Raw genomic sequence first — 26,975 nt, forward strand, 5'->3', positions numbered from 1 at the left:
AATTTACCACTGAATTATTTCTTTTCCTAACACTCAGATAAATCCATCTGTGGTAGCCAGCCTCTGAGATAGTTCCAATGATCCTTGCTTCCTGGTGCTCACCCCCTTTATTAGTCACCTTCCTTGAATCAGGACTGGCCTATGAGACTAGCAGAGTACTGTGGAAGGACAAGCATGTGACATCTAAGGCTAGGTCATAAAAGATTGTCACTTCCACATGGTCTCTTGGATCACTCACTCTAAGGGGAGCTAGCCACTATATCATGAGACCACTGAAGCAACCCTATAGAGAGGCCCATGTGGACAGGTACTGAGACTTCTTGTCAGTATCTAGCACCAACTTTCCAAACACTGTTCAATAATCATTTTAGTGTAAGAAATAGTTCTTTATAAAGTTCTAGAAAACAAAGAAAGGCCATTGTATGATTGTAATTTACTATATTCGACTGATTCAAAGACAATCCATCAAAGTAATTTGTTCACAATAGCCCTAAGGGAAGAAGTGACCAATAGGATTCCTAATACAACACTAGCAGCTTATAGAATAAGTAAAAGGGTGATGGCAGGTTATCAGTCTTACAGAATTCTGTAAGGAATGACACCCAAATAAGTACTGTACAAATACAGAATACTTTCTAAATTATTTTGACTATTAATCTTAATGACAGGTTTTTGTATGAGAAAGACCAATCTTTCAAAAAACTAGAGAGAGAAATGTATTTTAGAACAAACTGTAGAGTTGCATCCTCCAAGGCCAGCAGTTCTATTTTTGAAGACAGAAAATTCAAAAGAAGATGGTTAGTCTTAGATAATAGAATCCCATTATGAAATGGTATTGAGGACAAGGAAAACACTTATGCCACAAGATGACTCCTTGCTACATGCTGTGATATCAGTTAAAAGGACAGACTTTGGAATCAGACAAACCTGAATATAAATCCAAAGCTCCTCCACTTTCTAGCTGCATGACTTTAGAGTTTGAAATAGGTTTTTCAAACCATAAAAATATTATCCACATACTAGTTATCTAAATTCTCTGAACCTCAGATTCTTCCTAGGTCCTCTGGAACTCCCACTCCACATTCTCCATATCCTCAGCTTCTTTAATGAATTTTATATTTACTTCCGGGTCTTAACAAAAATATTTATTTTTCCTGGAAAACCCTTGCTCCTTAAAAAACTCTTAAGTGGAAAAAACTGCTAACTCTCCCACATCCAATGTATTGATGGTTGAGAGCCTTCTTCTCCACCCCAAATCTACTTCATTACTTTTCCACTCTCTCACAAAAGTATCTGTGCTGTCTAGCTATACCACCTTGTAACCCTCCTCATGGCATGTATCATATATCAACCTCTGGTCACTTTAGAATCTTTTCCTCTCAATCCCAAACTCTGCCATCATCTGGGTTACTTCAACACTCATGTAGACAACCCATTCAAAATCCTACCCTCTCAGTTTCTTAGGCTTTTATCTTCAGTGGCTTTATCCCTCACATGATCTCAGTCACCTACTCTCTCACCTTAGACATTATCATTATCCAGAACTGCTCCTCTTTTCAAATCAACGATTCTGACATATCATTCTCTGAACACAACCTCCTATCCTTTTAGTTTGTTTGCTCAAGGTACCAATGAGGTCAAAGAACAAAATTACTATAATTAATCTCCTTATTTTTTCCCAAACCATCTTCCCCTTCATTTTTCTCACATACCTTTAATGAATTTAATACCACGACCTATCTTTTCAACCACTCTCTTACCAATATTCTAAACTCCTCTTCCCCTTTAGCCTTTTATCATACTATCTTGCAAATCTGCAATTCTAGATGAATCTAACTATCTATTGTTTTTTATAATTGCAGCCAGGTGGTGGAACACTACTGGAAAAAGTACAACTGTTAGGTAGACGAGTTATATTAAAATTCAAAGTCATCATTAGCAAGACTGAAGAAACAAAATCAATATACAAAAATCAACTGTATTTCTATACACTTTCAATGGACAATCTGAAATTCCATTTAAAATAACATCAAAAAGAATAAAGTACTTATGAGTAAATTTAACAAAATAAGTATAAGACTTGTCCACAGAAAACCACAAAACATCTTTGAAAGAAATTAAAGAAAACCTAAATAAATGGAAAGTTATCCCAGTTCATAGATTGGGAGGTTTAATGATATTAAGATAGCAATAGTCATCAGGTTACCTACAGATTCAATACAATCCTTATCAAAATCCCAGCTGGCTTCTCTGCAGAAATTGACCAGCTTATCCTAAAATTCATACGAAAATGCAAATAAATCAGAATAGCAAAAAAATCTTGAAAAAACGGAACAAAGTTGGAGGACTCACACTTCCTGATGTAAAACTTTACTATCAATACAAAGCTACAGCAATCAAGAAAATGTAGGATATGCCATTGTGAAAAATATCCTTATGTCAGGCATAAGGACAGACATACAGATCAATAGAATAGAATTGAGAGCATGAAAAAAACCTTTGTGTGGTATAATAGAAAATATATGTTTGGTTTTTGTTCCCAGTTCCTGGCACAGAGCTCCTGAAACCTTTGGAATTCCCTGCTTGACAGAAGTGATAGAAGCATCTTTTGTTATTCATAATAAGCCCCTTTCAATCATACCTGAGTTTATGCTAATGAGGTGACTCTTGTCACCTAGACAGTTTCAGGATGGGGACCAATCACCAGAAAGAACTAAACTTGATTAGAGGGTTGAGATTTTCAGCTCCACTCCCAACATCCAAGGAGGGGAGAAAGGCTGGAGATTGAGTTCAATCACCAATAGCCAATGATTTAATCAATCACGCTTATGTAATGAAACCTCCATGAATAAAAAATTCCTAAATGACGGGGGGTTCGGAGAGCTTCTAGATTGGTAACACATCAAGGTGCTGAGAGAGTGACACACTCAGAGAGGGTATGGAAGCTCTGCACACTCTTCCTCTCCATACCTTGCCTTATGCATCTCCTCCATTTGGCTGTTCCTAAGTTGTATCCTTTATAATGAACTGGTAAACATAAGTAAAGCATTTTTCTAATTCTGTGAGTAATTCTAGCAAATTATTACATCCAATATGGGGTAGTGGGAACTCCCAAATTTGTAGTCTGCAAGGCAGAAATGTCAGTAGCCTGGCACCCTATTTGTGGCTGGCATTTCAAGTAGGGCAAAGGACTGAACCCTTAACCCATGTGGTCTGATGCTAACTCCAGGAGTTAGTATGAAAACTGAACTGAACTGTTGGACACCCATTGGTGTTGATGAATCAGATAATTGGATGGTGTAAGAAAGCCCCCAGACCTTCCATTTATGGTTGATTGATTGTCAGTGAGGGTGCCATGACATTCCATGGGGAAAGAATAGTTTTTGTTTTTGTTTTTTAACAACTGGATATATATGTGCAAAAGAATGAAGTTGGACTCCTACCTTGCACCATATTGAAAAGTTAACTCACAATGGATCATAGATCTAAATTTAAGAGCTAAATTTATTAAACTCTTAGAAGAAAATGTGGGAGTAAGTCTTTGCAAACTTGGATTAGGCAATGGTTTCTTAGATAGGACACCAAAAGTCCAATCAACATAGGACACCAAAAGTCCAGTCAAAAATTAGAAAAATTGGACTTAACTTCATTAAAATTAGAAACTTTTGGGCTGCTAAGGATATGAACAAAAAAGTGAAAAACAACACACAGAATGTGAGAAATTATTTGTAAATCATATAACTGATGAGGGATTTTTATCCAGAATAAAGAACACTTACAACTCAACAATAAAAAGACAACGCAATTAAAAATACAGGCAAAGGATCTGAATAGACATTACTCCAAAGAAGATATAAAAATAACCAATAATCACATGAAAAGTTGCCCAACATCTTTAGTCAGCAGGAATATGCAAATCAAAACCAAAATGGTACACGTCACACCCACTAGTATGGCTATAATAAAAAAGACAGACAACAAGTGCTGGCAAGGACCTGGAGAAATCGGATTCCTCATATATTGCTAGTGGGACTGTTCAGTGGTATAGTTACTTTGTAAAACAATTTGGCAGTTTCTCAAAAAAGATAAATATCGAGTTACCATATGACCACTTCCACTTCCACTTCTAAGTATAAATCCAAAAGAATTAAAATACATTTGACCCTTGAACAACATAGGTTTAAACTGCACCAGATCACTTATACTTGGAATTTTTTTCTTCAGTAAATACTACTATGGTACTACACGATCTGAGGTTGGCTGAATCCACTGATGCAGAACTGTGGATAGAGAGGGCCAACTATAAAGTTATACTTCATTTTTTGACTTCCCAGAAGGTCAACACACTCCTAACCTCTGTGTTGTTCAAGGGTCAAATGCATATATTCACACAAAAATGTATACATGAGTGTTCATAGCAACATTATTCATAATAGCCAAAAAGTGGAAACAACTCAAATGTCCATCAATTGACAGATCATTAAACAAAATGTGATATACCCATTCAATGAAATATTATTTGGCCATAAAAAAAGAATAAAATACTGATACATGACATAACACGGATGAACCTTGAAAATGTTATGCTAAGTGAAAGAAGCCAGACACAAAAGGTCAGATATTGTATGACTCCACTAATATGAAACGTCTAGAATAGGTAAACCCACAGAAACAGAAAACTATTAGTGGTTGTCAGGGGCTAGATGGGGGAAGGAGGAATGGGGAGGGACTGTTAATGAGTATAGAGTTTCTTTTGGGGCAGCAAAAACATTTTAAAATTGGAGAGTAGTGACGGTTGCACAACTCTGTGACTACACTAAAAACCATGAACTGTACACTTCAAAATAATGAATTTTATGATATATGAATTACATGTTAATAAAATTTATTTTAAAATTCATAGAATCAACCTCAACTGGGCCCTTTTTACAGTGTCCAAAAATCCTACCATTATTCTAATTAGTTGCTTTCCCATTCTCCGCAATTTCTTCCACTCTTCTCATACTTGCTCAATAACCCCACTTTTCCCCTCAAACTCCACAGATGACTTTGCCTCTTATGTCACAGAGAAAACAAAAACTGTCAACTAGATCTCTTCTGAATCCTTAACCCATACATCCAATTGTCTTTTGGACAATTTGTAAGTACCCAAAATCAACATGTCGAAATCTGTACTCACCAAGTTCCCCTATTCTTCCTTTACAGTTTTCTGTATCATGAAAGAACACTATCATCCTTCATCATTCTGGCTCAAGCCAGAAACCTAGGAGTCAGGTCTCGTATCCAAACGTCATTTAAGTCCTGTGGGAATTCTATCTCCTAAAAAACTTTGAACTTTTTCATTCCTGTTATCTCAGTCCTAGGTCAGGCTACCATCTTCTCTCACCTACACTAATAAAATAGCCTAAGTGACCTTCACAGTGTATTCTAGCTCTCTTCTAATTTATCATACTGGGGCCAAAATGGACATTAAATAAAAAAGAAAATCTAATTTTACTCCTCTACTTAAAACCCAGGACCTTAGAACAACAGTTCTCAAACTTTAGTGTGCATAACAATCATCTAGAAAATTTGTTAAAAATTTGGATTCCTGGGTCCCATCCCCACCTTTATCCAGACTGTGATTCAATACGTCTAAGGTAGAAAGCAGGAATCCAAATTTTTAACAAGCACTCCAGGTAATTCTGATGCAGAGAGTTCATGGGCCACAGTTTAATAAGCACTGCCTAAATGTACAAAGTGTTTCATGACCTACAAGACTCTGAATGACTTGGCCCCTCCACACCTTATCTCTTAGCATTCTCTCTTACTTAAACTAAAGAAAAATTTCTAAGAATAAGCCAAGCTCTGCGTTACCTTAGTACTTTTGCACATACTATTCCTTCTGCCTGGCACACTCTCCTTCTTTATTTGCATTCAGCTTGATTCTATTCCTCCTTACTGTTAAGCTTAAATACCATTTCCTCAGGAAAGTCTTCCCTGATTGTGCAGAGCAGATTAGGACCTCATATTAACAACAGTTCTCAAATGGTAGACAAGATTCAGAGAATTCATATGATCAAAACAATTTCCATAACACTTTTTTCCATAATTTTAATTTATAATATGGTTAAATATCAATAGATATAACCCAAATAAGCAAAAGCTCTATGGGAATCCTCAGTAATTTTTAAGGGTAAAAGGGTCCTGTAAACAAAGTTTGAGAACCTCTGCTCTAACCATATATCTCATCAAAATAATTGTGGTGCAAAAAGTATTCAATCAATTATTTTTATTTACTATCTGCCTTTCCCTCAATAAACTGTAAGTTCTCTGAAGGCAAGAACCTATGGCTAGAATCCCACAGTTAACAGTGTCTAGTACATAGTAGACTCTGTTTGGTTTTTTCTTTGTTTGCTTTTTAATATTTATTTATTTATTTTGGTTACACCGGCTCTCGATTGGGGCATGCAGGATCTTTAGTTACAGTGTGAGGGATCTTTTAGTTGTGGTGTGCGGACTTCTTAGTTGCAGCATGTGAACTCTTAGTTGAGGCATGTGTGCGGGATCTAGTTCCCCAACCAGGAATCGAACCCCAGCCCCCTGCATTGGGAGCACGGAGTCTTACCCACTGGACCACCAGGGAAGTCCCTGGTAGACTCTATTTGTTGTTGATATTTTTCTCATTCAGATTCTACCATACTTCATACGTCTGGACATACACATAAATATTCAACTTTATCATTGAATATTATTTATTTCATTTAATTAATTACCTCTTGCAGAAGGCTGACGTGCTCTCTCCTTTATCTTGTGCAAAATTAATTAACTTCGTATCATCCGGAACATTTTTCTCAAGTGCTATCTCAGTGCCAGTGTGATTTTTCCATTTCTGAGAAGAACCATATGTCAGCTTGCCAGCAACATGTAAGTCATTGTTACCTGCCCCTCCAAAATTTAGATCATCTTCTTCATTAGAAGGGAAGGCAAATTGGAATTTTTGTGTTTGTGAAATATAATTTGTGTCTTCATTAGTGATCTTCAAATTTGATGGTAACATTTTTGACCTCTTTCTCTGACCTACAAAAATGGAATATTTTAATTACTACATGTAATGATAGAAAAATAATGATAGAAAAATTTAATAAAAATTTTCAAAACAACTTACTAGGTAAATATGAATATAACAAGATAATCTGTAATACTATATGTGATTTTGAAATACAGGTAGTTGTTACTATTATGGTATATTATAACACTACAGGATACTCAGAAATTAGTTAAGAATTAATGAAATTAAATTTGAAATTTATATTAAACCTACATTATAAAATAGGTTTAATTTATGACCCACAGAAATAACCATAATTATAATGTTTAAGTATTTATCTACTACAAATGATATAATTATATAAGTAATTATGAAGATTTTAAAAATTATATAAATAATTTATACACAAAAATACAGTGACCAATCATATAAAATGTTACTGAATAGATTCACTATTAAAATACATGACACAATGCTTTTAAATTTGTAATCTTGCTTCTAAAATCAAGATAAGGGAATGCTTTCATCAAGGTGACAGAATTTTAAAGGTGTCTTTACAGAGACTTTATAAGCATCTTTGAAAGGTTTGGAAGGAGTCTGGAGGCCTCATTAGGGCTTAAATTTTTTTTTTTTTTTTTTTTTTGCGGTACACGGGCCTCTCACTGTTGTGGCCTCTCCCATTGTGGAGCACAGGCTCCGGACGCACAGGCTCAGCGGCCATGGCTCACGGGCCTAGCCGCTCCATGGTATGTGGGATCTTTCCGGACTGGGGCACGAACCCGTGTCCCCTGCATCGTCAGGCAGACTCTCAACCACTGCGCCACCAGAGAAGCCCATGGCTTAAATTTGCTTTATCATTTAGGTGTACATACTATACTACTACAAATACATATTATATATGGGTGTTCTAATATAACATATAAGAGAATTATCATATTTTATATATGTAAAAATTCTACATATTATTTGGTACATACAAGAGTATATAATATGTATTTTAATATATAAAATATACAAAAATTACGAAGCTTAATAATAAAATGTACATGCATGAACCTACCACTCAATTTAATAATCAGGTTTACCAACAATATCACGTTAGACCACAAATACTGTTTGAGTGTGCTGGTTTTCTAGCTTTGTAAAGATGGTAACAAACTATATATAATCTGCATCTTGTTTTTTTCACTCAATATATTTCATGAATCTGGTTCCCTAAATGAGAGGATCCTACCTTTAGTAAAGGGTAAGGCAAAAACTAAATAGCACTGACAATTTTAATGGTAAGAGGAAACAAATTCACAGAACAATATAACAGGTGTGTCTGATAGTATATTTTATGCATATAATATACATATGTGTGTATATGTAAGTATGGAGAGGGAAAATGTTTCAGATTTTAAGATTTGCTAAGCACTATTTTGAATGGGTCTCTAACTTTCATTTTATTGCATTAAAATAAAAGAATTAATATTTCAATATTAGACTTTTTTACATTGACACGAGCTGAATGGGTTTGGCTTCCCAAAAAATATGGGACAATTTACCTAACAGTTTATGACTTTCCATTTCTTCCTCTAACGCTTGAGTCTCTGGAATTTCCGAAGTCAATGGAGCAGGTGGCAGAAACCAATCCAAAGATTTTTCATTGTCTGGATGGCTATATAAAATATAAAAGTATGAATATATGTCAATAAAGATATAACATCAGAAACTATGTATTTATTGAGAAGCATACAGCAGAAGCAAGAAGAACTACAATCTTGCAGCCTGTGGAACAAAAACCACATTCACAGAAAGACAGACAAGATGAAAAGGCAGAGGGCTATGTACCAGATGAAGGAACAATATAAAACTCCAGAAAAACAACTAAATGGAGATAGGCAACCTTCCAGAAAAAGAATTCAGAATAATGATAGTGAAGATGATCCAGGACCTCAGAAAAACAATGGAGGCAAAGATCGAGAAGATACAAGAAATATTTAACAAAGACCTAGAAGAATTAAAGAACAAACAAACAGAGATGAACAATACAATAACTGAAATGAAAAATACACTAGAAGGAATCAATAGCAGAATAACTGAGGCAGAACAGATAAGTGACCTGGAAGACAGAATGGTGGAATTCACTGCTGCGGAACAGAATAAAGAAAAATGAATGAAAAGAAATGAAGACAGCCTAAGAGACCTCTGAGACAACATTAAACGCAACAACATTTGCATTATAGGGGTCCCAGAAGGAGAAGAGAGAGAGAACGGACCTGAGAAAATATCTGAAGTGATTAGAGTCGAAAACTTCCCTAACATGGAAAAGAAAATAGCCACTCAAGTCCATGAAACGCAGTGAGTCCCATACAGGAGAAACCCAAGGAGAAACATGCCAAGACACATAGTAATCAAATTGGCAAAAATTAAAGACAAAGAAAAATTATTGAAAGTAGCAAGGGAAAAACGACAAATAACATACAAGGGAACTCCCATAAGGTTAACAGCTGATTTCCCAGCAGAAACTCTACAAGCCAGAAGGGAGTGGCATGACATATTTAAAGTGATGAAAGGGAAGAACCTAAAACCAAGATTACTCTACCTGGCAAGGATCTCATTCAGATTCGATGGAGAAATCAAAAGCTTTACATACAAGCAAAAGCTAAGAGAATTCAACACCACCAAACCAGCTCTACAACAAATGATAAAGGAAATTCTCTAAGTGGGAAACATGAGAAGAAAAGGACCTACGAAAACAAACCCAAAACAATTAAGAAAATGGTAATAGGAACATACATATCGATAATTACCTTAAACGTGAATGGATTAAATGCTCCATCCAAAAAACACAGGCTCGCTGAATAGACACAAAAACAAGACCCATATATATGCTGTCTACAAGAGACCCACTTCAGACCTAGGGACACATACAGACTGAAAGTGAGAGGATGGAAAAAGATATTCCATGCAAATGGACATCAAAAGAAACCTGGAGTAGCAATACTCATATCAGATAAAATAGACTTTAAAATAAAGAATGTTACAAGAGACAAGGAAGGACACCTCGATACCAAAACCAGACAAAGATACTACAAAAAAAGAAAATTACAGACCAATATCACCAATGAATATAGATGCAAAAATCCTCAACAAAATCCAACAACATGTTAAAAGGATCACACAACACGATCAAGTGGGATTTATCCCAGGGACGCAAGGATTCTTCAATATACACAAATCAATCAATGTGATACACCATATTAACAAACTGAAGAAGAAAAACCATATGATCATCTCGATAGATGCAGAAAAAGCTTTTCACAAAATTCAACACCCATTTATGATAAAAACTCTCCAGAAAATGGGCATAGAGGGAAACTATCTCAACATAATAAAGGCCATACATGACAAACCCACAGCAAACATCATTCTCAATGGTGAAAAACTGAAAGCATTTCCTCTAAGATCAGGAACACGACAAGGATGTCCACTCTCACCAGTATTATTCAACATAGTTTTGGAAGTCCTAGCCATGGCAATAAGAGAAGAAAAAGAAATAAAAGGAATCCAAATTGGAAAAGAAGATGTAAAGCTGTCACTGTTTGCAGATGATATGATACTATACATAGAGAATCCTAAAGATGTCACCAGAAAACTACTAGAGCTAGTCAATGAATTTGGTAAAGTTGCAGGATACAAAATTAATGCACAGAAATCTCTTGCATTCCTGTACACTAATGATGAAAAATTTGAAAGAGAAATTAAGGAAACATTCCCAATTACCATTGCAACAAAAAGAATAAACTACCTAGGAATAAACCTAACTAGGGAGACGAAAGACCTGTATGCAGAAAATTATAAGACACTGATGAAAGAAATTAAAGATGATACAAACAGATGGAGAGATATACCATGTTCTTGGATTGGAAGAATCAATATTGTGAAAATGACTATACTACCCAAAGCAATCTACAGATTCAATGCAATCCCTATCAAATTACCAATGGCATTTTTACAGAACTAGAAGAAAAAATCTTAAACTTTGTATGGAGACACAAAAGACCCTGAATAGCCAAAGCAGTCTTGAGGGAAAAAAACGGAGCTGGAGGAATCAGACTCCCTGACTTCAGACTATACTACAAAGCTACAGTAATCAAGACTATATGGTACTGGCACAAAAACAGAAATATAGATCATTGGAAGAGGATAGAGAACCCAGAGATAAACCCATATACTTATAGTCAACTAATCTGTGACAAAGTAGGCAAGGATATACAATGGAGAAAAGATGGTCTCTTCAATAAGTGGTGCTGGGAAAACTGGACAGGTACATGTAAAAGAATGAAATTAGTACACTCCCTAACACCATTCACAAAAATAAACTCAAAATGGATTAGAGACCTAAATGTAAGACCGGACATTATAAAACTCTTAGAGGAAAACACAGGAAGAACACTGACATAAATCACAGCAAGATCTTTTTTGATCCACCTCCTAGAGTAATGGAAATAAAAACAAAAATAAACAAATGGGATCTAATGAAACTTAAATGCTTTTGCACAGAAAAGGAAACCACAAACAAGACGAAAAGACAACCCTCAGAATGGGAGAAAATATTTGCAAACGAATCAACGGACAAAGGATTAATCTCCAAAATATATAAACAGCTCCTGCAGCTCAATATTAAGAAAACAAACAACCCAATCCAAAAATGGGCAGAAGACCTAAATAGACATATCTCCAAGGAAGACATACAGATGGCCAAGAAACACATGAAAAGCTGCTCAACATCACTAATTATTAGAGAAATGCAAATCAAAACTACAATGAGGTATTACCTCACAGCAGTTAGAATGGGCTTCATCAGAAAATCTACAAACAACAAATGGTGGAGAGGGTGTGGAGAAAAGGGAACTCTCTGGCACTGTTGGCGGGAATGTAAATTGATACAGCCACTATGGAGAACAGTATGGAGGTTTCTTAAAAAACTAAAAATAAAATTACCATATGACCCAGCAATCCCACTACTGGGCATATACCCAGAGAAAACCATAATTCAAAAAAACACATGCACCCCAATGTTCATTGCAGCACTATTTATAATAGCCAGGTCATGGAAGCAATCTAAATGCCCATCAACAGACGAAGGGATAAAGAAGATGTGGCCATATATACAATGGACTATTACTCAGCCATAAAAAGGAATGAAACTGGGTCATTTGTAGAGACGTGGATGAATCTAGAGACTGTCATACAGAGTGAAGTAAGTCAGAAAGAGAAAAACAAATATCGTATATTAACGCATATATATGGAACCTAGAAAAATGGTACAGATGAACCGGTTTGCAGGGCAGAAATTGAGACACAGATGTAGAGAACAAACGTATGGACACCAAGGCGGGAAAGCGGTGGGGGGATGGGGGTGGTGGTGTGATGAACTGGGAGATTGGGATTGACATGTATACACTGATGTGTATAAAATGGATGACTAACAAGAACCTGCTGTATAAAAAAGTAAATAAAATTCAAAAAAAAAGATTTACACAGCCTATGAACAAATAAATGTAATCATGGGCTACCTTAAATGTTTTGTAATACCTCTCCATATGTGTTTTTTAAAATGTGAATTTTCAGAGCCATAAAAAATAAAATAATTTTATTTAAGAAAAAACAAAGAAACTATGTATTTATTAATGAAACATTACTCAATTATAGACTCTTAAACTTAATATACTACCTTTCTGTGGTGACTTTGACTTATCCCTATATAGCAGCATTCTTTTTTTCCTTGTGTGTCATGTGATTAATGACAGTGCTATGTGAGATATTCTACCTAAATAATGGCTATAACTCCATTTTCTTTTCTCCAATTCAAATGCTTGTGACAGGAATCTTAAATCTGCTCCAATATAAAAAGGAAGTAGTAAATCATTCTGAAACTTTAGCATCTTAACGAATACAAGTAACAAATTACTGATGATACACCTGACATTCTCGAGTATTCTCGAGTACTCCTAAAACATTATTATGAATTAATGTCTTAATCCAAATATTCTTGGTCCAGAACCATCTATAACCACGGAAAATCCAAGAAAACAGTTGAAACTGACAATCACTTTGTAAACCTACAGTAATTGATGAGATTTTTGTCACCCTGTTTGCATTGTTAACTACCGTTCCTTATCTTTCAGCTGCAATCCTATTAATATATAATGTTTTAATGTTTCCTTTCCAACCAAAGTTGGCTTGTCCTTCATTAGAAGAAAAAGATAAGCCTTAGGTAACAAAATAAAGTTGAGAAGAATACCACATAAACTGTCTAAGCCAAGTCCCAAGGATTTTATGATTTTTTCTTCTCTCTTTATTTAGAATTTTAAACTCCCAGAAGTGAGAGGCCCAGTCTTTCAATTTTCTGCCTCTCACAGCACCTCAAACATAGCTACTACAGCTCTATTTTCTAAATCAAAAATCTGCAACACATCACCTGACAATGTCTGACAGATTGTCTGACAATACACCAAAGCAACTGAAATTTAGGACTATGTCACAGAGACCCCAAGATCACCACCAGGGTCAATGATTCCCTAGGACGACTTACAGGACTCAGCATATAGTCCTACTCATGACTGTGGGGTGAAGTCCAGGGGAAACCAGGCACAAGCTTCCAAAGGTCCTCTCCCACTAGAGTAACACAAGATGTGCTTAATTCCCCCCAAAACAAGTTGTGACAACACACGTGAAATGTCGCCAACAAGGAAGTCATTAGAGACTTAATGCCCAGGGTTTTTATTGAGGGCTACTCATGTAGGCATCCCTCTCTGGCACATACCTAAATTCCAGATTCCCAGAAGAGCAGATGTTCATTATAAACCACTTTCTTTTTTTTTTTTTTTTTGGTGCGGTACCCGGGCCTCTCACTGTTGTGGCCTCTCCTGTTGCGGAGCACAGGCTCCGGATGCGCAGGCTCAGCGGCCATGGCTCACGGGCCTAGCCGCTCCGCGGCATGTGGGACCTTCCCAGACCGGGGCACGAACCCATGTCCCCTGCATCGGCAGACAGACTCTCAACCACCGCGCCACCAGGGAAGCCCTAAATCACATTAATTTTATAAACAGTTTTTACACAGTGAGCCAATTTATAAGTTAACGGTAGGAAGCTTCCTAAAATCCAAGTTCTCAGACTCCAGACAGAGGCCAACCTTACAAGTAGGCCTTTTCAAAGATAGTGGTTTGGACCTGGTATATTAACTCCTTTCTGCACAGAGACTATTCCTGAAAATCCAAGAAAGACGTTAACAAGATACAAAAAGCACACATCTAGCTCTCCATTCAGCCTCCCCATAAAATCAAATCTTCCTTGATATCCGTATTTTCCAGAGGTGTCATCATTCTTCCCATCACCCAGAATCCAAACCATAGTACAGTCTTTTACCCACTATATCCATGTCTCTTATTGCATCTTCCTTATAAAGCTTCTTGAATACATCGCTTCCTTGTATTTCCATTAGCACTATCCTAATCAAGGCTCTAAGCAACTTATGTCTGATTGAGAACAACAGTATTCTAATTGACCTCACTGCCTCTGGGCTTTCTCTCTATATTTCATGTACTCCTATCACATTAATTTGGAATTGTTTTCATGTTATTCCATTCAAAATCCTTCAGTGGCTTCTAAATAACACAAAACTACCTAGAGGCCTTAGGTCATGTTACAGTTTCAATTCTCCTACATGTCCCTTATAGTACAGACCAAAGTGAACTACTTGTATACCAAACAGATAACACATTCTGTCCATCCTTATCTTTGTTCAAAACTATTTTCTTTATTTGGCTTGCCCCTATACCCGACACTACCCCTATATCCAACTATAGAAGTTCAACTGTTTTTTTTTTCATTCATTAATCAATTCAGCAATTATTTACTGAGTACTATGTGCCAGGCATTGTTTTCGGCAGCAGAGCATATGCTCATTCAAAATCCATTTCTAATCTTACATTCACAAAATCAGGGAACTAGATCCCACATGTATGCCGCAACTAAGAGTCCGTATATCACAGCAAATGAGCCCACGTGCTGCAACTAAGGAGCCTGCCTGCTGCAACTAAGACCTGGTGCAACCAAATAAATAAATAAATATTTTTTTAAAAAAAAGAATTATCCAGTCCTTCAAAGCCTTAAGTCTCCCCCAACTACCATAAAGCCTGACCTAAACAGTCTGGCCCAAGTCTCTCTCCAAATCTGAAATTTCTTTGCGTGAATATATGCTTATAATTTGCTTTGCACTTGTTTTTTGTATTGTTAGAAGAGCAACCATATGTTCCAAATTTGCCCAGGTCAGTCTTGATTAACACCTGTTGCTTCATTTGAATGCACTCTTTCACTCTCAAAAGTGTCCCAGTCTGAATTACATGGTCACATTATTTATGAATGACCTTTCTATATGTGTATTTAACCTCAAATAGGCTTTAAGTTTTTTAAAGTAAAAGTCTGTTTCATTCTTTTTATATCCCTTTCAGCATTCAGTCAATATTTGAATATTTGAATGAATGGAAGAATAAATGAAGCAGTAAATAATTTACTCAATGCTTCATTAAAAAGGGTAATACGATAGAACAAATACATAGAAAACTTAGAATTAAAGTGATTCACATGTGAAAATCCATAAAAGCCAGTATTTAACAGACTCCCTATTCCCCATTCATATTTCCTTTGGTACCACATCTTTATTTCCACCCCTACTTCCTGCCTGCACTGAATCTGCCTATCACACTTGGCCTTTGGCACACTGCCCTTTCTGTTTCCAAAAGGTGCCATCATCACTCCTTGTCCTGAGCTACTCTTTGACCATTACTTTCAGTCTTTACTTTAGCCAAAAATAATTTGAACAAACCAGAAATGCAAATGAACGAAAGCCAAACAGACAAGAATCTACTCTGTTTTTAATATTGTAACATGTAACATGTTAAACTTCAGTTACTCCTTTATATCTGAATTCCATGTTTACCAAGCATATACCTGAAATGCCATTCTGTTGTTCTCTCATTTTTTATTTATAAATTTACCAGAGAGAAAACTAAAATGCCTTAAAAATCAAAAACACTTAAGCAATATACTGTTATCATTCTTTAAAGCAGACTTACTTTTCAGCTTCATCTGTTTTTTCAAAAAACAAATTATCCAAGGAAAACAAGGAGTCATTTGATTTCAGCATTGTTAAAAACTGGACTTTGTCACAAATCTAAAAAATACCCAAAAGAAAGTAGTTTATATTCTATTTACAAAGATGTAGAAACAAAATTTCTGGATCCATAAACTATAATCATTAATTTCCCAAAATAACCACAGATAGCCTTTCAGCAACATCTTTTGTAACTTCCTCCAAAGTGCTAAAATATTCAAATACATTATTCTCTGTTCTCCACTCATTCATACATATTCACATATGTACCCCTCTCTTCATTCTGCACCAATGCTTAAGAGTGTTTTCTTCCATTCTCCACCTGACAAATTCCTACCCATTCTTAATGGCACAGGTCAAACGCCATTTCTTCTTCAAAGTTTTCTCTGAATTACCCAAAAGCAGAATTAATGGCTCCTTTTGGGCTCCTAAAATATTTTGTTCATACCATTATTTTTGAGTTAGGATAGTGCATTTTATTGTGGATGCGTGTGTTTCTAACAATGTACTGTGTACATATGCAGGGATTTCCTTCAAAATCAAGGGATAGAGTAGATTTGCTTCAAAATAAAGAGAGAAATGTTGAGGGTTATTGATGAAACAAGATTGGCAATGAGTTGATAACTGCTAAAGCTACGTAATAGGTACGTGGACTTCCTCAATGTTTATTTTTATATATGTTTGAATTTATCAAAATAAACAAATTTACTAGTTTAACATATATACGTATGTTTACATTATATTACCTAACATATATATAAATGTTTACATTGCTTTTTAAAAGGATAATTTTTACATCCAAAGATGTTATCTAAATGTAAAGGATAAAAGCATTCAGCACTGGCTACCTGGGAATATAGCAAAAATCTAGGGCTGAGCAAAGCCTCAAATTTAACAGGAGAGAGTAGAATTATTTCTACAGATACATACTTTGTAATTCTTCCCCCTGCACGTCAACACTACAACTCAACTTTTTTCTAATTGATGAAACATGATATAAGATTCTATATGACAAAACATGAAATCAGACGCACATACCAAAAAATATAAAATCACATTTCTATTTATTCTGTGATAGTTAATACATTGCAAAGGTTTCCTTAGGATGGAAACTAAAATCTGACACTATATGAGCGCCATCTCGTGGAGAAATCCATATTACCAAGTTAGAGCAGTGTGTGTGTATGTATGTTTGTATGTATGTATGTACCTACTGATTGATTGATTGATTGCTGCACCAGGGAAGTCCAGTCCCTTCAATTTTGAGTCCTCCCTGATGTGATAGTGAAACACGCATGGAAGTATGTGGGGGAAAGAGGAACGCTTCCACATGCACCCCTTGACAAAATGCTACTAACAAGAGGGCTAAATTTGATTACATTAAGGACTGTTCTTACTTTATCAGAATACTGTGGGGTTTTTCATTGGTTTAGTTATTGGGCTTTTCCCCTTTCTACCTGTTTAGCTTAGTTGTCCTCTTCATTTTTCTCAATTTATTAATCGTTTAGTCACCAACAAAAAGAAACAGTAAAGTTGAAACAAATTAGCATGGTTCTACAAATGTCTAAAACAATTTAATTATGTGGACAATAGAAGCCTAGGATAACAGAGTGGGAGGCAGAAGGGAGTCACTCAGAAATTGCTAACTGGAGTCTTTAACAACTTATTTAAGTAAAGAATTTCAGAAGCTGAAAACAATTACCCGATAAAGTATAAATTAAAATGCCAATCATGTTTCTACATTATACAAAAAGTAACAAAATATTCCCTTTCTAGTCTTAGGAAAATTATATAATTTTAAACAACAAAAAGAGTTTTCCAAATTAAAACATTCCAGACCACTTTTATATGGTACCTCAGAATTTAAGTAGAAACTCTTAAGGCTGACACGCACATGTTTGAACTCTTTATTCTAAAAGAAGCTGCAAACAAAACAATAAAACTGCAAATTAAAAATATTTGTTTCCGAAAAAAAAATTTCATAAATTAATCTAAAAACCTCCTATATAAACAGCAAATATTTTCAAGAGAACTTTTGATTTGACTCCTAGTTCTGGCATAAAAGAGAATATAACTTGTTTGGGTCCAGAATAAAAACATTATGTATATATTTTAGTTGTGATGCAGTCCTACGAAAGAAAACCTCCTTTATCTAAAATACTCCATCCTTATACTTTGCATTATTTTTCTTCATAGCACTAATTTATAACTGTTCAGTTGTTTATCTTTCTCCCTGTAGCGGAAGCAGGGACTTTTTACTCATTAATGTATTCCTATAACCCAGAACAGTGCCTGATACATAGCAGATGGTCCATAACAATTCACTGTGGAATAAATACATTAGCAATGTTCAGTTTATAAAAATAATTTTAAATAAAAATAATTTTCCGTCAATTCTGAGGCTTAAAATTTTATCCCCCAATCTTTAATATTCAGTTTAAAAATGTGATTTGTTTTTCTAATTCAGGATTCACGTAATCAAATCATGAAGGTTCTAAAAGACCGTGGGATTCGGCACTTGAATTATGTAAATAAATATATTTTTCTAAACATAGGTCCTACAAGGGACGTTACCATATTTCAATATGAGTTTGTTATTGTAGGAGATGATAGATTTTGGATTAATTAATTTTAAGTTTTAGGTTTAGAGTCAGATTTTCTAAGTTTCCACATTAGACTATTCTTTACAAAGTTCTAGTTTCAGCATGTGGTATAAAATTATGTTTTCCTTTTTTAAGTGCTTGCTTCTGCTCTAACTAATCACTTAAAATACTTAAACTGTTTCTGTAACTACATAATTTGCTGATTGTTGAAATGACCTGCACCTTACCTAATTATTTTAGTGACAATTTAGCATCTTCTTACCTTCTATAATCCTTACTGTATAAGATGTTCAGATCTATTATCTCTTACAATTTTTATTCTCAGAAATATACTTATTTCAAAAGTGCAGAAACCCAGACACGAAATATTGATTTGCCAGAAACCGTTAATCAGTGAAGACTCAGACCAACATTCACTGGAAAAACCAACCATCACAAATGACTGCAGGGAATTTGACTAAGAGAATGAACGTGGGAACAAATTAATACCCCGAGTCTCGGCCGAGAGGTCCTTACAGTCGGAGCGCCTGATCTCCAGGGGAACCCGGGGCAGGGAAGTTCCAGCAGGAACCGAATCTGGGTCTGAAGAAAAAATACCCCCGTGACGTTCCCTAAATCCGAGAAAGCCCACCCCAGACTCGTGGGCGCAGGGCGGAAGACTTCCGGCCGGGTGAGTGGCCGAGACCCGAGCGCGGGCGCCGGCACCGGGCCCGCGGGGCTGCAGGTCGCGTCGCTGTGGGCACGCGGCTACACGCGCGCTGGCCACCAGCTCCCGCCCCAGGAGGGAAACACACTTGGAAGTAAACACGTGGGGCTCCAGGAGCTATCAAAGCAAAACAAAAGTCCGCCAGCCGGCCCCTCAAGAGGCGGAGCCGCCTCAGGCCTCGCCCGCCCCTTCTGACGCGAAGGCGGCTGAGGAGCCGCGTGGGCTGGGGTCGCGGTCGGGGTCGCGCCGGCGGTCCTATACCTCGCCGCGCCCGTCCGCTGCCGCCCGACACTCGGCTGGGAAGCTCAACCACTTCCCTACGGACACCCTGACCCCTCTCACCGCGGGGTCTCCGTTCTCCCGTCCCTTCCTCCCTGTGAGACGCAACAGGCCCCAGTCCCCACCTTCCCCAGCTGCCGTCCCAGCTGCCCGCTCTCCCCTCCCCGCCGGCCCTCAGAGCCGAGCGCCTATTCACCGGTCCCCGGAGGACCCCCCAGCCTGGCTAAGCCGAGCTCCAAGCAATGGATCGCCAGGGCCCCCAATCTTCTCTCCTCTCCTTTTCCCCAGAAGTTTATAATTCCTTTTTAATATATGCCTCTCAGGATACTGTGGCTTATTCTCATTGAATAGAAATCTTAATCCTTCCCCCAGCTCTTGGTAACTCTACTTTCCCTCCCGAAGAATTTGCTTATCCTAGGTACCTCATATAAGTGAACTCACAGTATTTGTCCTGTGTCTGGTTTACGTCATTTAGCATAAGGTTTGCAAAGTTCATCCATGTTGTCGCAAGTATCAGAGTTTCATTCCTTTTTAAGGCTGTGTATTCCATTTGTATGTATATACCACATTTTGTTTATCCGTTCACCCACGGATGAACATTTGTGTTGTTTCCAACCTTTTGGCTATTGTGAATAATGCAGCTATAAAACTTGTAAAAATCTGTTCTGGAACTTGTGGTTACCAGTGGGGGAAGGGTGGAGGGAAGGGATAGTTAGGGAGTTCGGGATTGACATGTACATACTGCTGTATTTTAAATGGATAACCAACAAGGACCTACTGTATAGCACAGGGAGATCTGCTCAATATTATGTAACAACCTAAATGGGAAAAGAATTTGAAAAAGAATAGATGCACATATATGTGTAACTGGATCACTTTGCTGTACACCTGAAATTAACACAACATTGTTAATCAACTATACTCCAATACAAAATAAAAAGGGTTTGTTTGTTTGTTTTTTTTGCAGTACGCCAGCCTCTCACTGTTGTGGCCTCTTCCATTGCGGAGCACAGGCTCCGGACGTGCAGGCTCAGCGGCCATGGCTCACGGGCCTAGCCGCTCCGCGGCATGTAGGATCTTCCCGGACCAGGGCACGAACCCGTGTCCCCTGCGTCGGCAGGCGGACTGTCAACCACTGCGCCACCAGGGAAGCCCCCAAAATAAAAAGTTTAAAAAAAATAAATAAAAAGCATCTGAAGCAGAAAAAAAAAAAATCTGTTCTCAGTCCCTGCGTTCAATTATTTAGATAAATACCTAGGAGTGGAATTGCTGGGTCATATGATAACTCTAATTTTTTGAAAAACAACCAAACTGTCTTCCACAGTTAGTATATCACTTTACAGTCCCACTAATAATGCAGAAGCATTCCAATTTCTCCACTTCCTCGCCAACACTTGTTATTTTCCATCTTTTACAAATTTTAGTCATCCTAGCAGATGTGAAGTGGTATCTCATTTATTATGGTTTCGATTTGCATTTCCCTAAGGACTAACGATGTTGATCATCTTTTCATGTGCTTAATGGTTATTTTAATATCTTTTGGGGAAAATATCTATTCAAGTCCTCTGCCAATTTTTGTGTTATTTATTATTTTTTATTGATTATTATCTTTTTATTATATATTTTAAAAAATATTCTGGATATTAATCTTTATCAGATATATGATTTACAGATATTTTCTCCCATTTAGTAGGTTTTCTTTTTGCTCTCTTGACAGTATCATTTGATGCACAAAAGTTTTTAATTTTGGTGAAGTCCAATTTATCTTTTTTCTTTTGTCACCTGTGCTTTTTGTGTCGTATCTATGAAGTCACTGCCAAATTCCAATATCATGAAGATTTACTCCAATGTTTTCCTCTAAGAGATTTACAGTTTTAGCTCTTAAGTTTACATCTTTGATCCATTTTGGGCATGCCATGGACCAACAAGGTGTATTTATTTCAAATAAAGGTGGGGGGTTGTTGTCAAAATATAGTTTCTTGAAAGACTGGAAGAGCTTGAAAGACAAATAATAGGTATTCATGACACAGGAGGAAGATAGATTTCTGCTGATACAACTGATGCCATAGGTTCTGTCTCATAAGTTCAACATAATCAAAATTTTTCTCTACTTTGTAACCTCCACTCTTTTTAAACTCTGATCAGGAGGAACTGATATTGAAATATTGGTGCTGATGGCTTTAGAGAAGCAGGAACCAAGACATGTTGTAGTTTCAGGACTGTTTTTCTCTGGATGACAGCCAGAAATATGCTGTGTTGTTGTCAGACTTGGAAAAGAAAAGGTAAGCGCATTTGGGAGACTCTGAAAATTGTACAGTTAATATCTGAGAAAGTAAACAGAAAGAAAAGAAATCAAGTCTGGTAGGATGGGATTCTTGGGCGGAAAAAAAATTTAGAGGGTTATGCACAATTGTGTGCAGAAGAGTCCAGTGCTATCTATACATTTAGTAGATGCTTAAATAGAAAAAGATGAATGAATGAAAATCAAAGGTTAATTGTTCTTTAGGGAAGGATTTAGTAAGTCTCTATGTAACCAAGAAAATAAAAGACAAATGTTAATTAGAAAGTAATTCCTTGAGTTCCAGCTTCTAAGGAGTATGTTTAATGATGATGCAGAAGAGACTAGTACCCATATTTTGGGAGATCCATTTGCTTGTTTTTAGGCAGAAGTTGACTTCTTCAGCCGAAATGAATTTAAAGTATCTTCTGTTCTCCAAAGCCAAAAATGTTGATTTTAATGAGACTGCCAGATAGTGTGCTCCAGTTAGACCCAGACCCCAGCCACAGCTAGCCAGAGTGTATTATTACAAAGAGTATAAGCCTTCCATAGAAATTAGTCGATAAAGACTCAATATTCAATGGCTGTTTTTTGCGTAACTATGTAAGTAGAGTCTAAAATGTAACACAAACCCTGAAGTAAGAAGCAAACATCCCAGAACAGCAGCTTTGGGACAAATAGCAGTATTCCACACTGGCATAGAATTATTTCCTAATTAAAAATTAAAACCAGTTTCTTCAGAATGAGTAAGTGGGAAAGGGATAACCAGTGCACATTCTCTATGGGTAGTTGTACTTAGATTTGTGTAACAAATTGAACAAATTCTTCTGCCATTATTATAAAGTCCCAGTGTAAATAGGAATTAACACATTCCTTCAGATGGTTAGTATCTGAAGGAGGTAGGCTTTACCTGACTGTTATACTCAAGATTCTGGCATCCAGTATTTATGTAAGACCATCTTTTTTTTTTTTTTTTTTTTTGCGGTACGTGGGCCTCTCACTGTTGTGGCCTCTCCCGTTGAGGAGCACAGGCTCCGGACGCGCAGGCTCAGCGGCCATGGCTCACGGGCCCAGCCGCTCCATGACATGTGGGATCTTCCCAGACTGGGGCACGAACCCGTGTCCCCTGCATCGGCAGGCGGACTCTCAACCACGCGCCACCAGGGAAGCCCTGTAAGACCATCTTAATGAAACATGGGATATATTCCATCTACAAAAAGATTCTTTGAGGGAACTTTTAAAAGCCACTGACAGACATTTTAAAAGATATCTAAATATCAGGGATCAGAGTATAAAACAGATTTTAAGAATAGGCATTTTTTTTATCAAAGACAAAAGAGTAATTGGCAAGATATCACATGATCAAAGATTAAGTTGTTTATATATTACTTAGAAACAAAATCATTTCTAGAGGTGATATAATTTTGTATCACCATTGTATCATAATTACAAATACAGAGATTTTCAGTGTTACAAGTAACCAGTTAAGATACTAGACAGATTGGAGTACAGACAGAATAACAGAAATAAGAAACACCATGAAGGAACAATAATAATGCATCTGCCTAGAATCCTTCCCAGGAAGGGGGAGAGAGTGGTGAGAGATGTTATTACAGCTGGCAGATAATTACTCATTTGTGATATATATTGAGTTAGAATGCATTTAAGCATGGGTTATCTCATGTTTAAATATGTCAAAGCATTGAGAAAGCACAGGGCATGTAATAGCGTATATTTTAACATTTTTGGTGATCCCTGGAACAAAGCTGGGAGTGCTGCATCCACGTCTGCCCAGTCTGAAGCCTCCACAAAGAGAAGTAGACACATCGGTTTTCTCACAACAACTGCCACCATTACTAATCATCGGAGAAGGGAAAGGGCTAAATCTGAAGATGTTCTTTGGCATTTCTGGCTGTTCTTGTCTGCTTCCAGGCCTGGGAACATGAGATAACTTTCTGGAGGAAAGGTGGGCATGTTGAAGTGCACAAAGAATAAAAGTAGCTTACTGCTGAGGTTAAGGCCCCCCTCACCCCCGGTACTAGGCACAGGAGAAAGACTCATTCACATCCGGGGAGCATCAGACTCAGAACGAAGCAGCAAGAGAAGCTGTGGGGACCAGGCTGCTGAGGAGAGGCAGCTAAGCAGTGCTCCCAGACCGTTCCCAGGGCCTGGTGCCGCTAAGCCTTCCAGAATGGAAGGTCCCTCCTTGGTAGGTCCCTGCTGGCCTCGGAACAGCACACTGCCCAAACACAGGCAGGGATATGAGGAACGGAACTGTCACCATGGCTGCAGTGGCAGCCTAAGTAAGAGCTGCAAAATCAGCCAGGAAAGTGTGCCTACGATAGTTAATAGGATGGATTGCTAAAGCCAGGAGAGTTTATGAAACCCCTTCCTCCAGTTGTCAGCTGGGAAACAGTTGGGTAGGGAGTGTTAGAGGAGCTGGGATTCCAACAGTTAGGAGGTATGGTTTCAAAGTAATAACTTGCTTTGTTGCCTTTGGTGGGGAAAAAGTCACCTGCATTATTACATTGCTTTAACTAACTCAGATTAGTGGCCTATGAAACACCAGTGTCACAACAAAATGTATACAGCACTCTACAGCAGCAGTCCCCAACCTTTTTAGCACCAGGGACCAGTCTCGCGGAAGACAGTTTTTCCACGGACCAGGGTGGGGGGTGGTTTCGGAATGATTCAAGCGCCTTACATTTATTGTGCACTTTATTTCTATTATCATTACATTGTAATATATAATGAAGTAATTATACAACTCACCAAAATGCAGAATCAGTGGGAGCCCTGAGCATGTTTTCACTTGATTCTCACTGATAAGGCTTTGATATGAGTCTGCAAGCAATTGATTTATTATGGTCTCTGTGCAGTCAGACCTTTCTGCAAATGATAATCTGTATTTGCAGCCACTCCCCAGTACTAGCATCACCGCCTTGGCTCCACCTCAGATCATCAGGCATTAGATTCTCATAAGGAGCGTGCAACATAGATCCCTTGCATGCGCAGTTCACAGTAGGGTTCATGCTCCCGTAAGAATCTAATGCCACCGCTGATCTGACAGGAGGCAGAGCTCAGGCGGTAATGTGAGCGATGGGGAGTGGCTGTAAATTCAGATGAAGATTCACTCACTTGCCTGCCACTCACCTCCGGCTATGTGACCCGGTTCCTAGCAGGCCATGGCCCAGGTACCGGTCCATGGCCCAGGGGTTTGGGACCCTTGCTCTACAGTTTACAAACATTTGCTCATTTGATGTATGGGCAAAATGTCTAAGAATTCACACAAATAGTGTGTGTGCATGTCTGAGTGAGGGTGTGAGAGAGTAGATGCATTGTCTGTGTGTATTATGGGAAGAGCAAGAGAATAGAGTGGGCCCAGAGTCGATGGAGAAAAAAATTATATATTTAAGCAGAAGGAACATTGTTCTTCCACTAGAAAATAAGAGTGGTGTGGGCTAAAGCAAGTCCAGGTGAAACCATTCTGGCCAAGAATATATTCCAAAAGGTGAAGACTGTGGGACCTAATGAAACTTCAAAGCTTTTGCACAGCAAAGGAAACCATAAACAAGACAAAAAGACAACACTCAGAATGGGAGAAAATATTTGCAAATGAAGGAATTGACAAAGGATTAATCTCCAAAATTTATAAGCAGCTCATGCAGCTCAATAACAAAAAAGCAAACAACCCAATCCAAAAATGGGCAGAAGACCTAAATAGACATTTCTCCAAAGAAGATATACAGACTGCCAACAAACACATGAAAGAATGTTCAACATCATTAATCATTAGAGAAATGCAAATCAAAACTACAATGAGATATCATCTCACACCAGTCAGAATGGCCATCATCAAAAAATCTAGAAACAATAAATGCTGGAGAGGGTGTGAAGAAAAGGGAACCCTCTTGCACTGCTGGTGGGAATGTGAATTGGTACAGCCACTATGGAGAACAGTATGGAGGTTCCTTAAAAAACTACAAATAGAACTACCATATGACCCAGCAGTCCCACTACTGGGCATATACCCTGAGAAAACCATAATTCGAAAAGAGTCATGTACCAAAATGTTCATTGCAGCTCTATTTACAATAGCCCGGAGATGGAAACAACCTAAGTGTCCATCATCAGATGAATGGATAAAGAAGATGTGGCACATATATACAATGGAATATTACTCAGCCATAAAAAGAAACGAAATTGAGCTATTTGTAATGAGGTGGATAGACCTAGAATCTGTCATACAGAGTGAAATAAGTCAGAAAGACAAATACTGTATGCTAACACATATATATGGAATTTAAGGAAAAAAATGTCATGAAGAACCTAGGGATAAGACAGGAATAAAGACACAGACCTACTAGAGAATGAACTTGAGGATATGGGGAGGGGGAAGGGTAAGCTGTGACAAAGCGAGAGAGAGGCATGGACATATATACACTACCAAACGTAAGGTAGATAGCTAGTGGGAAGCAGCTGCATAGCACAGCGAGATCAGCTCGGTGCTTTGTGACCACCTGGAGGGGTGGGATAGGGAGGGTGGGAGGGAGGGAGATGCAAGAGGGAAGAGATATGGGAACATATGTATATGTATAACTGATTCACTTTGTTATAAAGCAGAAACTAACACACCATTGTAAAGCAATTAAACTCCAATAAGGATGTAAAAAAAAAAAAAGAAAATACATGGAGGGCTTCCCCGGTGGTGCAGTGGTTAAGAATCCACCTGCCAATACAGAGGACACAGGTTCGAGCCCTCGTCTGGGAAGATCCCACATGCCGCGGAGCAACAAAGCCCGTGAGCCACAACTACTGAGCCCACGTGCCACAGCTACTGAAGTCTGTGTGCTTAGAGCCCATGCTCTGCAACAAGAGAAGACACTGCAATGACAAGCCCGTGCACAGCAATGAAG

The 26,975-nt window shown here is 37.6% G+C and overlaps 1 protein-coding gene across 13 annotated transcripts in view; it reads right to left on the reverse strand.

Annotated features, from left to right (window-relative positions):
• Positions 1-26,975, reverse strand: part of HFM1 (helicase for meiosis 1) — a 206,513-nt gene that overhangs the window by 112,867 nt on the left and 66,671 nt on the right. For 5 of the 13 annotated variants that reach the window (XM_079902102.1, XM_079902110.1, XM_079902111.1 and 2 more), the window contains exons 1-4: positions 19,286-19,722; positions 16,156-16,253; positions 8,578-8,690; positions 6,756-7,059 (exon numbers count right to left, since the gene is read on the reverse strand). In XM_079902102.1, the coding sequence (XP_079758228.1) occupies positions 6,756-7,059; positions 8,578-8,690; positions 16,156-16,226 (488 nt within the window). In that variant the 5' untranslated portion in view covers positions 16,227-16,253; positions 19,286-19,722. Of the gene's footprint in view, positions 1-6,755; positions 7,060-8,090; positions 8,413-8,577; positions 8,691-16,155; positions 16,254-19,285; positions 19,723-19,763; positions 19,815-19,844; positions 19,874-19,906; positions 19,942-26,975 lie in introns of those variants that run through there. The other 8 variants (XM_079902101.1, XM_079902106.1, XM_079902107.1 and 5 more) reach the window with 8 other exon arrangements.

Source organism: Stenella coeruleoalba (genome assembly GCF_951394435.1).
Source record: "Stenella coeruleoalba genome assembly, chromosome: 1".
In the NCBI taxonomy this organism is placed as follows: Eukaryota; Metazoa; Chordata; class Mammalia; order Artiodactyla; family Delphinidae; genus Stenella; species Stenella coeruleoalba.